General features: G+C 35.2%; 1 protein-coding gene, 2 long non-coding RNA genes and 1 other non-coding gene across 5 annotated transcripts; 1 reads left to right on the top strand and 3 right to left on the bottom strand.

Moving 5' to 3' along the window:
• Window positions 1-3,600: 3,600 nt before the first annotated feature.
• Window positions 3,601-5,286, bottom strand: LOC108824573 (uncharacterized). Of its 2 annotated transcripts, XR_008938434.1 has the most exons (5): window positions 4,872-5,286; window positions 4,627-4,796; window positions 4,198-4,554; window positions 3,917-4,037; window positions 3,601-3,805 (listed from the first exon to the last, which is right to left on the bottom strand). It is a non-coding gene; the product is annotated as an uncharacterized LOC108824573 (long non-coding RNA). The 2 variants fall into 2 exon arrangements; XR_008938433.1 differs by having other exon boundaries at window positions 3,601-4,037.
• A 248-nt stretch (window positions 5,287-5,534) lies between these two features.
• On the bottom strand, window positions 5,535-6,897 carry LOC130499561 (uncharacterized). The gene is made up of 3 exons (XR_008938435.1): window positions 6,309-6,897; window positions 6,160-6,227; window positions 5,535-6,027 (listed from the first exon to the last, which is right to left on the bottom strand). It is a non-coding gene; the product is annotated as an uncharacterized LOC130499561 (long non-coding RNA).
• Window positions 6,898-9,707: 2,810 nt separating this feature from the next.
• LOC108825853 (uncharacterized) lies at window positions 9,708-10,751 on the bottom strand. The gene has a single exon (XM_018599209.2). The coding sequence runs from the start codon at window positions 10,618-10,620 to the stop codon at window positions 9,961-9,963; it is 660 nt and encodes a 219-aa protein (XP_018454711.1). The 5' UTR covers window positions 10,621-10,751; the 3' UTR covers window positions 9,708-9,960.
• Window positions 10,752-12,365: 1,614 nt separating this feature from the next.
• Window positions 12,366-12,447, top strand: TRNAS-AGA (transfer RNA serine (anticodon AGA)). Its single transcript has one exon. It is a non-coding gene; the product is annotated as a tRNA-Ser (tRNA).
• The last annotated feature ends 27 nt before the right edge of the window (window positions 12,448-12,474 follow it).

Genomic DNA, 12,474 nt, shown 5'->3' with positions numbered 1-12,474 from the left:
CCCGAATAACACCCACACGATAAACGCACACCCACACAATAACACCCAGTCATTTAGTTTCTCTTCAAGCTTAGAAAATTAGATATTACTGATCCAAAGGTGGTCTCTTCTGTTCCTTGAAGACAAAGGTTCTCACGTCCGACATATAATATGATGGGATAGAAGAGCACACACATAAGACATGCGCCTTACAGACATTCATACGTTCGAGCTCACCAACAACACGTATTTCAGATCTTGGTACTTGCGAGCTCAGCAACAAAACGCAAGAGACTGACAATCCTCCTTCTCCATCGACGTAATGGCTCTCATGCCTCTACATTGCTCCATTCGTAATGGCTCTGACACCTCGTCCTTACTCCATTCGTTAACCTTCTTCCTTGTGCAATTCGTAATGCGTCTCATGCCTCGACCTCACCAACAAAACGTCTTTCAGAGCTTCATACTTTAGAGAACACCATTAGTGCAACGTAAGAGACTTACAATGCTCTTTCTCCACCGCTGTAATGGCTTTGATGCTCTGCATTGCTCCATTCGTAATGGCTGGCATGCCTCTTCCTTGCTCCATTTGTTAAATTTCTCCCCTCATCCATCCGTAATGGCTCTCATGCTCTGAAACACTCCATCCGTTAACATATTGCCATGCTCCATTCGTTAATATCACCCTCCGTTAACCTCACGTGAGTCACGACTCACATTGTTTTGTTCGTGTAATCAAAGTTTTTTTCTGTACCGATGAATACATAATGTCAATGCAAATTAGGAAAGTAGTGCTCGATTTTTTGTGAGAAGCTCTAGTTGCTTGACACGTCATCCCTCTCCTCTCAAACTCTCCTTAACCTTCCATATATAAATTTTACAATGTGAACACATTTAATGCAAAATGCTTCTCTTTTAATAATAAGGGGATATTATCCCTCTATTGTAGCCACTTATATATATTATCTTTTCGGTTGTTCTCCACAAAGATTTGACCTTTCCTGTAATGAGATAAAAGTTGTAACATTTTCTTTAAACGCTGTGAAAAAGTTATAATCTTGTTAAAACAAATTATAGTTGTTGTTAAGATGGTTATATTTAGCTAAATGTAGGAAGTATCATCATAGAAAGAGTTCTCAATGGCTCCAGATTGCACTGATGCGATTGAGACAGATTTGACCAATTAATTCAACCCATGAGATACCAATTGTTTTTGGAGTCCCCTTGTTTGGTACAAGAGCCTGAACTGCTGCAAGGGCTTTTGGGTTCTCTGCTGCCTGGTCAATTTTACTGATAGTTCCTACTGTCCTAGTGCCTATAAACACGGAAAGATGTCAATATGTATTCCAAATATCATAAGGGCAATCACAGTACTTGAGAAATACAATGTAAGGGGTCTCTATAATGAAAGTCTGGATCATCCTCCTTTGCGGTCTTCAGAGCCTCGACATGACGAAATTTCACACGCCTGGCAAGCAGGCACAATAACCAGCAGTGTGGCATCATTTTCTTGTGCATGTTCACCAATCTTGCCAACAAAGTCAAGAAACAAATTACAAGACGACAAGGAGAATATAAAAAATGATGATCGAGGTCTTATAGACTTTGGCATTTGTGGCCAAGTTTTCAGCAAAAAAGACATGGGAACAGATTAGAAACAACCGTCAAGCCTGCTCATGGAGTAAAGGTGTCTGGTTCTCTCACTCTACTCCCAAGCATGCATTTTTTCACCGGGTGGTAATCAGTGCCGGTCCCGGGTTCCATGGCGCCTAAAGCAAATCAAAGAATTGCTGCCCTCTAACAAGAGTTCTTTAAAAAAAAATCCAACATTGTTTTTTGCAGTAAGAAAATACAAATTGATCTAATAGATAAAGTAATGATTCTTAAACTTTTGTATGCGTTAACCTTAGCTGAGTTCTTATTTTCTTTCCAGCAACACTTTCTACAAATTCATTGAAAATTAGAATAATCTCACAATTACTTAAAGAGTTAAAAGTGAATAAGAGCACTACAGTGAAATTAAACCCAACAAGAAAAATTCATATTTGTTCTTTGTTTTTAAGATAAAGAAAAAAAATATTTGGGTGAAATTGAAAATAACAAGTAGAAAGAGAAGACACATACATGAGTAGGATAATAAAACTGTGAAGATCGACCATGCAAGAAGACAATCCATAAATTATTAAAACTATGCCTAGTTGAAACTCTAAAAAAATTAATTGTATGTGGTAAATGGCTGCTATTTAGAAAAAGAAATTAGGTTTTTTAGTTGATTTCTTTTGTTCTTATATGGCTGGCTATAGCATTTGATAAATATATAAACAATGGAAAATAAGATTGTTAATAAGGGAATCAAAATTAGTCGGATTTTTCAGATATTACCAAAAGAGAAAGCAATCATAAGGTTCGAACCTGCAATCACTAACCAACATATGCAGCACTCAAACCACTATGCCTACAAGACTTTATTGCACATTTTTGGTGCCCCTAAATTATATCTATATTTTGGCGTCTAAAGCCCAAGCTTTACGGGCTTTAGCCCAGGGCCGGTCCTGGTGGTAATGCGAGATAGACTGCAAACTACTGACAGAATGCAACACTGGAACATAGAAATCAACAGAAATCAACACGACTTGTGTCTTATATGCAACGAAGAGCAAGAATCTTGTTGCTATTTATTTTTTGGTTGCCGTTTTGAGAACAGATATGGAGAAAGCTGATTGGAGGACTTATGCTAGAAGACTTCAACACAGACTGGGATGCTCTTAAAACTAGGTTCATAGCCCCCGCGCAAGCGCGGGGCCGAGTACATTGTTGATGCGTTGTATAGTTTTGTGTACGGGATGTTGCCTTTTTTTTGAATTTTGTTTTTGTTTGGTGTCTATAATGGTGTGATAAAAGGAACATTGGAAAACACAGCTTCATTAGGTTGAAATAAGAATGATCAACTAATTTATATGTATTGATATTTTTATTTTAATTTTGTAGTGATTTGATCGACCATTAACATTATTAGCGTTTTCATGCTCAAAAGCTAGAATTTGTGGGGTTGGTTAATGTTTAGTTAGCTTTCATGCTCAAAAGCTAGAATTTATGGGGTTGGTTAATGTTTAGTTAGATAGTTGTTGTTAGTATGCAATTCAAAAAAAGTGCAAAAAAAAAGATATAATATTCGGTCTTTTTAAATTAACAATTTATACGAACAATAAATTAAAGTATTTTATATTTCCCCCAAATTAATTACAAAATATAGAATTTTAATAAAACTGTTTCTATTTTGAATTAATAACTCTAGAAATTTATAAAATTATACTGTTACAAAATTATTTAGTTTTAGAGTTTTTGTGATAGTTTATGGACCAATATTTGGATTCGTAGGGACATTAGTTCCAGTGTCGCGGCGGCATTGTTCAAGTGTGGCAGTACTATGAACTGTGAAGATTGGTGGTTACATTCTACGAACTGATGTTTAATGATCCAAGCAGTTTTTTTTATGTGGGGACCCTTTGGTGCAAGATTGAGTTAAAGTCAATTGGTATCACAAGTCAAGGGCAATGCACCTTGAACTTCGAATTCGGACATACAATTTTCATCGAATATACCGCAGTTAAAAATTCTATCTTAACAAAAATGTAAATATAATAATCATCACTTTTAAGATTATAGAAAAAAAGTAATTGTTCTCAAACTCAAGAGTCACAATTACATATATATGAAATATGCCTCAGTTGGCCTTCAAAAACACTGAGACATGCTGTTGCAGACCTGCGTTGGGTGGTTCAGATTAGGTCCTTAGGAAGATATTAACCTTCACGTAAAGCTATCTCTTCAGAGTTGCAACCGATGGATTTCCGTGTTGCACAATAATTACGTAAGAAAAAAGGTTTTTGTCCTTAAAGCGACTGAGATCAAAAAGGGGCACATAAGATGTCCTTACATCATACTGCTTGATTTCACACAGGGTGTTGGGCATAGAAGGTCTTTTGATAGATAAATCATCTCCTTGGCGTCCAACAGTGAATACAGAGCCCTCATGATACGGTGTGGTCGTGTGGGCTCTGAAATTACATAGGAAAAAACACTGGGACTGTTAGAAACAGAAATATCATGGTCAAGAAGTAGAAAAGTCTCGGACATAACATAGTTCTGTCGAAAAATACAAAATGAATCAAATATGAAGCCAACTAAACTTGTTGGGCATGAACTGAGAGAGCAAACCTTCACAAAAGAAACATTACACGAACTTAGAGAGACAGGAGCAACGGAACCTCCTCCTCCTTGTCTGGGATGATGATATTTGCAAGAAGCACCGTACTTACACGTTCCCGTTCGTCCGTTACAAAAAAAAAAAAAAAAAAAAAACACGTTCCTGTTCGCATAAAATGCTGATCAAAACCAAAAACAGAACAAAACAATCTAAAGTTCACAGCTTTTATATGAAACCAAAGAAGACAAACTGAAACTGCATTGCTTTTAAGACAGAGATAGAGTATACAAAACCTGACAAATCGGTTGTCCCATTCTATCCGGTAAAGCTCCATCTTCTCCAACTCCTCCTCTCACACCCCCAACAACCTAAACACCAAACCAAGAGCTTTCAAAAACCCAATTCAACGATCTGATTCAAAAGTGGGAAACTTTATTTACCGCTCCACGATCTCGCGGGTGATTAAACCGACATCTTGAACCGTACCCGCAAATGCCGGTACGCAAGTAATAAATACAATCAGGCTCATTTGATCGCTCCGGGTACGCTTCTCCTCCTCCTCCTCCTCCTCCTGCTCCGCCGCCGCTTAACCCTAACCGCCACACCGAAGCTACAAAAAAACACGCATTTTATAAAAATAATATAATCCCCCTAAGATGAATCAAAGACGCTGCATTTACGTTACCTTCGACTCCGGTTTGGACTCCATGAGAGGTCCATTCAATCGACGGATCTGATCACGGCCCTTCTTCACCGGCGCGACCGTACCGCTCCATTTTTCCGACAAACCCCCTCACACACATAGACACACAAAAGGAACGATCTTTTTATGCTTCTGTCGGAATGTCTAAAAGCTCCGATCGGAGACTACCGTTTTCGGAAAATCTGAGAGGAAAAACTTAGATCGTGCTTTTGTTTCCACACCACTCTCTCTCTCTCTCTCAGTCGCTTGATCTCTCTACCTTCATGCTACAAACTTTTTTGATTGAGTACTTAAGGAAGAACGGAAGAGGAAGAGGAAGAGGAAGAGGAAGAGGAAGAGGTAGAGGAAGATGAAGAGGGATCGCGAGTGATCTGAAGAACAAATATGCTATGGGCCAAAATCTATAGAGTCAGAACACAAACTAAAACACATGTTTAAGCCCAGACAAAAACACAGCCCATTAAGTTAAAAAGGACACGTGTCTCATAAAGAGGAGTGATACTCGCTCATTATATTATAGATTCTCATGTCTAACCCGAACCTCACTCCAACAAAGTCATTTATCTTTCGCTATGCTCTGCAAGCTACGATGCATACCATTTGGAGAGAACGCAATGCAAGAAGGCATGGAGAACAACCGAAAGATATTAAATGTTTGGTCAGGTTTGTGGATAAGGCAATGAGGCTCAGGTTGCTTCCAGTGAAAGGGAAGGGGCAGCAATACCTTGATTAAGGGTTGATCACTTGGTTTGGGATACAAGAAACCAATGGAGGAGCTGGATAATTCTTTTATTTAGACAAGAGTTCTTTGATTCTTTTAAATACAAGAAAAACAGTTTCACATGATGTTAATAGGTTTTTTGGTTGATAAAATTTTACATTCATTTAAAAAAAGATAATATTCTAAACGCAAAAAGGAGTGAAGCTTCTAATGTGCATTAAACTTAGTGGTGGCAACATATTGCAGCTGAGAGTTCACTAATATCAGGGACATATTCAAATACCCAACTTATATTTGATAATATGGATGTTAAATCGATTAATAAATACATCTTTACATTTGTGATTGTGCAAGTAAGAGAGGACTTACCAGTGCTCCCTTTGCTAAGCCTATCCTGTATAGAATGTCCTAGGACGCCTATAATACACCCATACAAACACAAATGGAAAAGATTACATAAATACTAAATCTAATGCATTGTATCTTACATGAAGAAAAAACTTCATAAATCCTTTCCAAATTGCATATGTTCCTCTTAGGGAGGCTTACTTGCAAAAACTTGTTGAGATTTATTGTCAATTTGCAAGATTATTGCCTTGCTGCTCAGTGATTCCTCCCTGCTCAAGTCAGTGATTATAGGAAATGGATCAGCGAATAATGAATAAAACAAACTCCCACAGACTCAACTTACAACTTACCAGAACTGGATGTCACATTAAGCTATTCAAAACTGCAGACCTTCCCAGCTCCCTGTTCCAGCAAGCAACACGAGACAGCTTAACTCTTATAAGTGTTTTACATAACAGAGAGTTCGATTGAAAAACAAATCACGATTGATCAGACCAGCAAAGCTCATACGGTTTTCTTCATAAATACACTTTGTGGAAGTGAATTTCTCATAGTTACAAATATCAAACACATCATCAACCTTCTCCCTTTCAGATATGAAGATCATAGAATCAAACAATTACTGATGAAGAGAAGCACAAGAAAACAAGCTACGAAGGGAAGAATGCATTCTACCAACCTCCTAGCCTAGGTTACGGGAACCTTGCACAACAAACCTCATCGAGATCCACGATACAGCATCTAAAAGTCTACACTAGATAACAACAAACCAAATGGAAGAGAAGGAAAAGGAAGCAAGAGGAAACACATCACATTCCCTAGGGAAACCACATTAGGAGACGTCGTAACGGTAGCAGGGCGTCTAGAAGAAGAGCTCTCGTCTGGATTTAGTTGTCTTATTAGTATTATAAACTCATTGTTCTTCTGATTAGATGAGAGCATTCGAGTTTACCAATGATAGTCTGATGTTTATTCAGTACCGTTAACTTTACAGGTTGGTTTTGTATCCAAAGCTGCATCTAGAAATAAATATCCAAATATCCTTCTATTATTTTATGGTAAAAATATATTACACCCTCGAATTTTTAATTTATGGAAAGATATATATCATCCGGACTTCTAGAAGCACAACCATATCTAACCAATGACACAAGATAAGATCCGATAAAAAGAAATGTATTTTGAACCGGATAAAGTAATGAGTAAGAAGAGACGACTTTGTTTTACCTCAAAACTCCTTGAGAGGACCGCAACCTCTATATACAATGTATGAGACATATCCCCTATATATTAAAAGAGAAGACTTTAAAAAATAACAACCTCAATTTTATATTAATTAAAAAAAGCCCCTTTCTACGTGGCAAATATATAAGAGGCCAAAAATCTTACGTGTCACTCTTAGAAAATCTTTCATAAAACCATAGTATTACCAATAATACGACCAACCGTGATTGTATGTCTCATATATGACGGTAATATTTTTTCATTGCGATTTCATAGTTTTTTTAATATTCATTATATTTTCGATAATATATTATCATCGAACGTCTCCTGTATATTCTAGAGCCTAAGAATATCATTTGAAATGATCAATCTATAATAAGAGTTTATATTATCATCGACGTTCACATCGCCGGAAACTCATTGATCATATGAGTTTATGATGATGGAGATAAACTTTAACTTATTGTTATATAACTTCAGGTTAGTCTTCGATAAGTTATAGTCCGGATTGAACATCGATGATAACATAAACTCTTATTGGCTTAAGAGGGATAAAGCATGCTGCATAATATTGCTAATTTACGTTTGGTATTATATATTCACGTTTGCTGAACAAGTCCATGTATATAAAAGAGTTTGCATTTTTATATCATGGACAAAACAGATTTGTCATCCCCATTCTATGACTTTTGTCAATGAAGAATAAAAAAAGTTTGACACTTTTGGAGAGTTAACGTTGGTTCTGTGTGCAAGTGCAAATCATATGACAAACTACGACGATGCAAATTAATGCTCAGTTTTATGTGGTAATATAATGTATATTTACATTTCGTCAAAAAAATGTATATTTACTTTTTAAACATCACCTTAAAAATTGTGGGGAAATTTCCTATTAGAATGATGTATTATATTTTTTTATTTGCATTGATGATTAAATTTTGTATAATCGAAAAATAGAATTTTTGTATTTTTTAGACGAAAACTTTGTCACCAAGACTCTAATCATTATTGCTCTTTCGAAATTTAAGGCAAGAAACAATTACGCAGAATGATCTGTTAATGACAATTTGGGCAACAAGTTAACTTTCACGCCAAGGTTACAATCGAAGTTACTCTTTGTGTGAGTTAAGGAAAATATAATATGTGACGACTTAATTTTTTTATTGCCAGCACGTTAAAATTCATTTATCTCTTATATATTAATTGAAGATCTTTAAATAGTTATAACTTTAATTGATTATATATGTATTAATAGCAAATATTTTCTTTATGTTATTGTGTCCAAGTCAATTAAATTATTTTCTGGCCTATAATTCTGAAATAAAATTATGTTTATTTAATTTGATGAAAATGAGAAAAATAAATTAAACTTTTTAACTTAAAACAAAATAAAAAGTTATTAAAATAAAATTTAGTTATGAATATCATAGACAAATAATTTATGTATATATTATTAGTTTTATTATAAAGTTCATAGATAATTATACTAATATATTTTAATTAATTGGTTTCTTTGGTTTATTCGGTTGGAATTGTTAAAATACCAAACCATATTCATATGTTGCGGTTTCTTAAAAATAATATCCATTCGATTTATTACTACCAAATCTCAACCACTTTTTCTATTTTGGTTTGGTGTAATTAGTTCGATTTTACCGGATTGAACACCTTAGCAATGAGTTGGATCTACTGAGTAATACAATATGATTATGTATGTATATATTGATCTATCAAATATAATGTATGTTTTCATATTAATAACATTTTTTTTTCGTTATGCATCATCCTGCGCAAGGCGCATGTCTTATCCTAGTTGAATGTGATATCTAAACACATTTTAAACTTTGATTTCTTTTATTACATTTATAACTTTCAAACTAGCACTTTGATATCAAATATTGAATTATTATTTTTATTATAATTTTAACTTATCTTATGTCTGCCCACTAGGATATATTGATAAAAACTACCAAAAATCAAAATTCTCTTTAATGAAAAATATAGTTTTGTGTTTACTTTAGAAGTCTAAGGTTCAATAGTTAGTGTCATTTCTAAATCTACTTCAAGATCACAAACTATTTAACTATAACCCACACTAGTGGCCTAATCATACTATATTATTGTGTGTTCTGTGCTGCTAACCATATATAATTACTAATCGAGGTTCCACAAATAATGAATTTTCAAATTATTTCGATAATTTAAAATTTTGCGCTGTAGTGGCTCCAAGCACTGTTTTATGAAAAAATGTAGATCATACAAACTATCAGGAAAATCAAAACAAAACTTGAGAAAATTTGCAAAAGTCAAAGTAAAATCGCAATTCAAGTTAATATGCATGAGTATCATATAATTCTGTAGTTACAAAATATTCATGCTCTATCTAATGATGCATTTGATGTTAAAAGGTTTTTCTGGTTGAATAAATTTTACATTTAAGAAAAATATAAAGAAAGTAGACAATTAGGATATTTTAAAATATTATCACCATCAGTTTCTTGAGTTAATTACAGTATTTTGATATAGATGTTCAAGCTATGTTTCTACTAGGCAGGAGATATATGTAATAAAGAACATTGTCTAATTGCATATGCACACCTATAAACATACGAGTTCTAAAGAAGAGAGAAAGATACACAATTTTCTGCTGATTCAGCTGTCTCAAAATTAACAACTATGAAAGAAACAGACAAGAAACAACGTCACAAGGAAATAAACCAAAGAACGTTTTTTGCTCGGTCACGCGGTTTTTTCACGAGCAGCCAGAAAACGAAAATTCTACTTGCGAGGAGAATGGTCACGAACAGTTCTTGGATTAAAAGATGCTCTTGTTTCAATACTCAATTTCCTAGCGAAATCTTTCTTCTTCATGGCGTATGAGGAAGATCCTCTGCTTCCGCTCTGCTCCTTGATCGTTGGAACCAAGTACCAAGCAATACAAGTGAACATAATCGCAACAGATCTTCCAAATAAAACCAATAAAACAAGAACCAACAACACAGTCAAGGGCAAGAACCGGTTCGGTCTCGTGATCTTCTTCAGATTCTCGTTCAAAACGATCTTCTTCAGATTCTCGTTCAAAACGCAGCTCTGTTTCTCCTCTGTTTCGAGCTCTGTTTTCTTCGTTTCCTCTGTTTTCGATTCGTTGACCACTGTTTTGACTTTAGCAGCAGGAGCAACATCTTTGGTCTTCTTCTGTTTATGAAGATAGGATGATCTTATCACGACGGGGACACACTCGCCGGAGCTTGTGAACACGAATCGGACAAGAGGCGGGCCTCCAGAATCGAGCTTCTTGGAGTAGATGCTCTGTCTCTTCTCGTCGAGCTCTGAGAGAAGCTTAGAAAATTTGTCAAGTCCACGATTTGAATAAGGGTTCTTGCTTGATTTTCTTGATTTTCTTGGCAAAGAACATGAAGATCTACATGGGCTCATCATTTCTATTTTAGTTGATGATCCTTTGGTTTCTGTAATCTTGTGCTGTTCTCGTGAGATTAGGAGAGTTTGAAGGTTTTTTTGTTTGCTTTGTTCTTGGTTATGGAGGATTTGATTATACAGAGAAGAGAGACGACCTTGCTATTAATATACAAGATTTGTAATAAAGAAAATTATAAGTCTTGACGCGACAAGAATACTTGTTTAATGATAGGAAAGAAAATCGTGTTCTAAAATATTTTAAAATTGGATTTAATTTGACACGGTCTGATGAAATGAAGCGTTAATACTTTTTTTTTTGTAAAGCTGGTAAAATCTCTTGGTCTCGGAATTTTTATATTCTTTTAAAAGATTTTATATGAATACAAGAAGTTTCGAGGATCAAAAAAGGTTACATCATCGCATATGTGTATTAAGTTGGTCAATTGGTCTTATTGCTTGACTTTCTTGCGGCAGAAGCTAATCCAAAAAGTCGTTTTCTTTCACAAATTTTGAAACGGATATTAAAATATTTTTGGTCCCTCGGCCCCCTCCTAACTATATATTTTGGGTTCAACAAAAGCAAAATATAAGCCAAAATCTAGTGGGAAGCTGTTTACAAAGTATTTATACCAGATTAATATAATGATATTTTGGCAACTAATTTGAAGTATATATGTGCATTTGAAGGGAAGGTTTGTAACAGTTTGATCAAAAAAAAAAGAAGGGAAGGTTTTTAACCTAGAATTCTATATACTCCATCCAGATATATGTATTAGCTTGTTACAATAATAGGTAGTTTGTATAAATTTGAATTTAATACTATAGTAATACATTAAAAAGAGGAATTACTTTGCTAAATAGTTGGCCCAAATAAGAAAATTGTGAAAAATATGAGACCTCATTCAGTGATAAAGACCGAGCCCAAATTCTATGAACAAAATCTTGAACAATAATAAAAAAATATATGTTTGAAAGGTTAGGTTAAGTTGTAGTATTTAAGTAAACATTTTGGTAGTTGTTCTATGATTAACCATCATCTTTAAAGGTTCTTCTATGATTAACCATCATAACATCTTTAAGTGCAACCACATTCTCATGTCGAAGATGACGTAGTAGCTTGAGTTCACGAAGTGTTTTCAACGCATCGATCCTGTTCTCGAACACATTGTGGATCTTCTTGATCGCTACTCTCTGGTTAGTATATTTGTTAACAGAGGAGCAGACTACACCGTACGCTCCTCCGCATTATAGGTTCAAACTTCGAAGAGTGTTTGCCACATGGAGAAGTAATGCTTGCCTTGGCTCTTAACTCCATTTGGTGAATCAACCTGAGTCGCCAACCATTTTTCTTCCTTCTCATAACAAGATCAAACTCTGATCCCTCTAAGCCGAAAGTCTATCTGTTAATGAAGTTACTGTTTCAGATCACTCCAGTTAACATTTTTTTTTATCACAAAAGGAAGTAACTAGTTTGAGTCTAGATGATGTTGAGGTTGAGCGGGAACGGTTTGAATTTTGAAGAGAGCTTACCTGGTAAGTAAGAGTGTTGGAGACGAATCAGATTAGTCGGTGAGGAAGCGAAGATCACCTGTGCGAATGGCGTGGAGAGAGAGAAAGAGAAAAGAGATTTGGTCAAGTCAAGAATCAATGGAAGCATTACAAAAAAGATAGCTTGGTTGTCTGTCTGTATCCTCTTTCACTTAGCCCAATTTTATTTGCACTATTACATAGTATAGTTTACGATCTTCAAGAAAAATAAGCAAGTAGTGGACGTGCCGGAGTGGTTATCGGGCATGACTAGAAATCATGTGGGCTTTGCCCGCGCAGGTTCGAATCCTGCCGTTCACGTTTTTCTCAAAGAGTTTTTTATTAACA

This window comes from Raphanus sativus, chromosome 9 (assembly GCF_000801105.2).
Source record: "Raphanus sativus cultivar WK10039 chromosome 9, ASM80110v3, whole genome shotgun sequence".
Taxonomy (NCBI): Eukaryota; Viridiplantae; Streptophyta; class Magnoliopsida; order Brassicales; family Brassicaceae; genus Raphanus; species Raphanus sativus.
This window is presented reverse-complemented; position numbering and strand designations above follow the sequence as displayed.

Coding starts and splice junctions, on each gene's coding strand:
- LOC108825853 (XM_018599209.2), bottom strand. CDS start 10,620: ATGATGAGCCCATGTAGATCTTCATGTTCTTTGCCAAGAAAATCAAGA.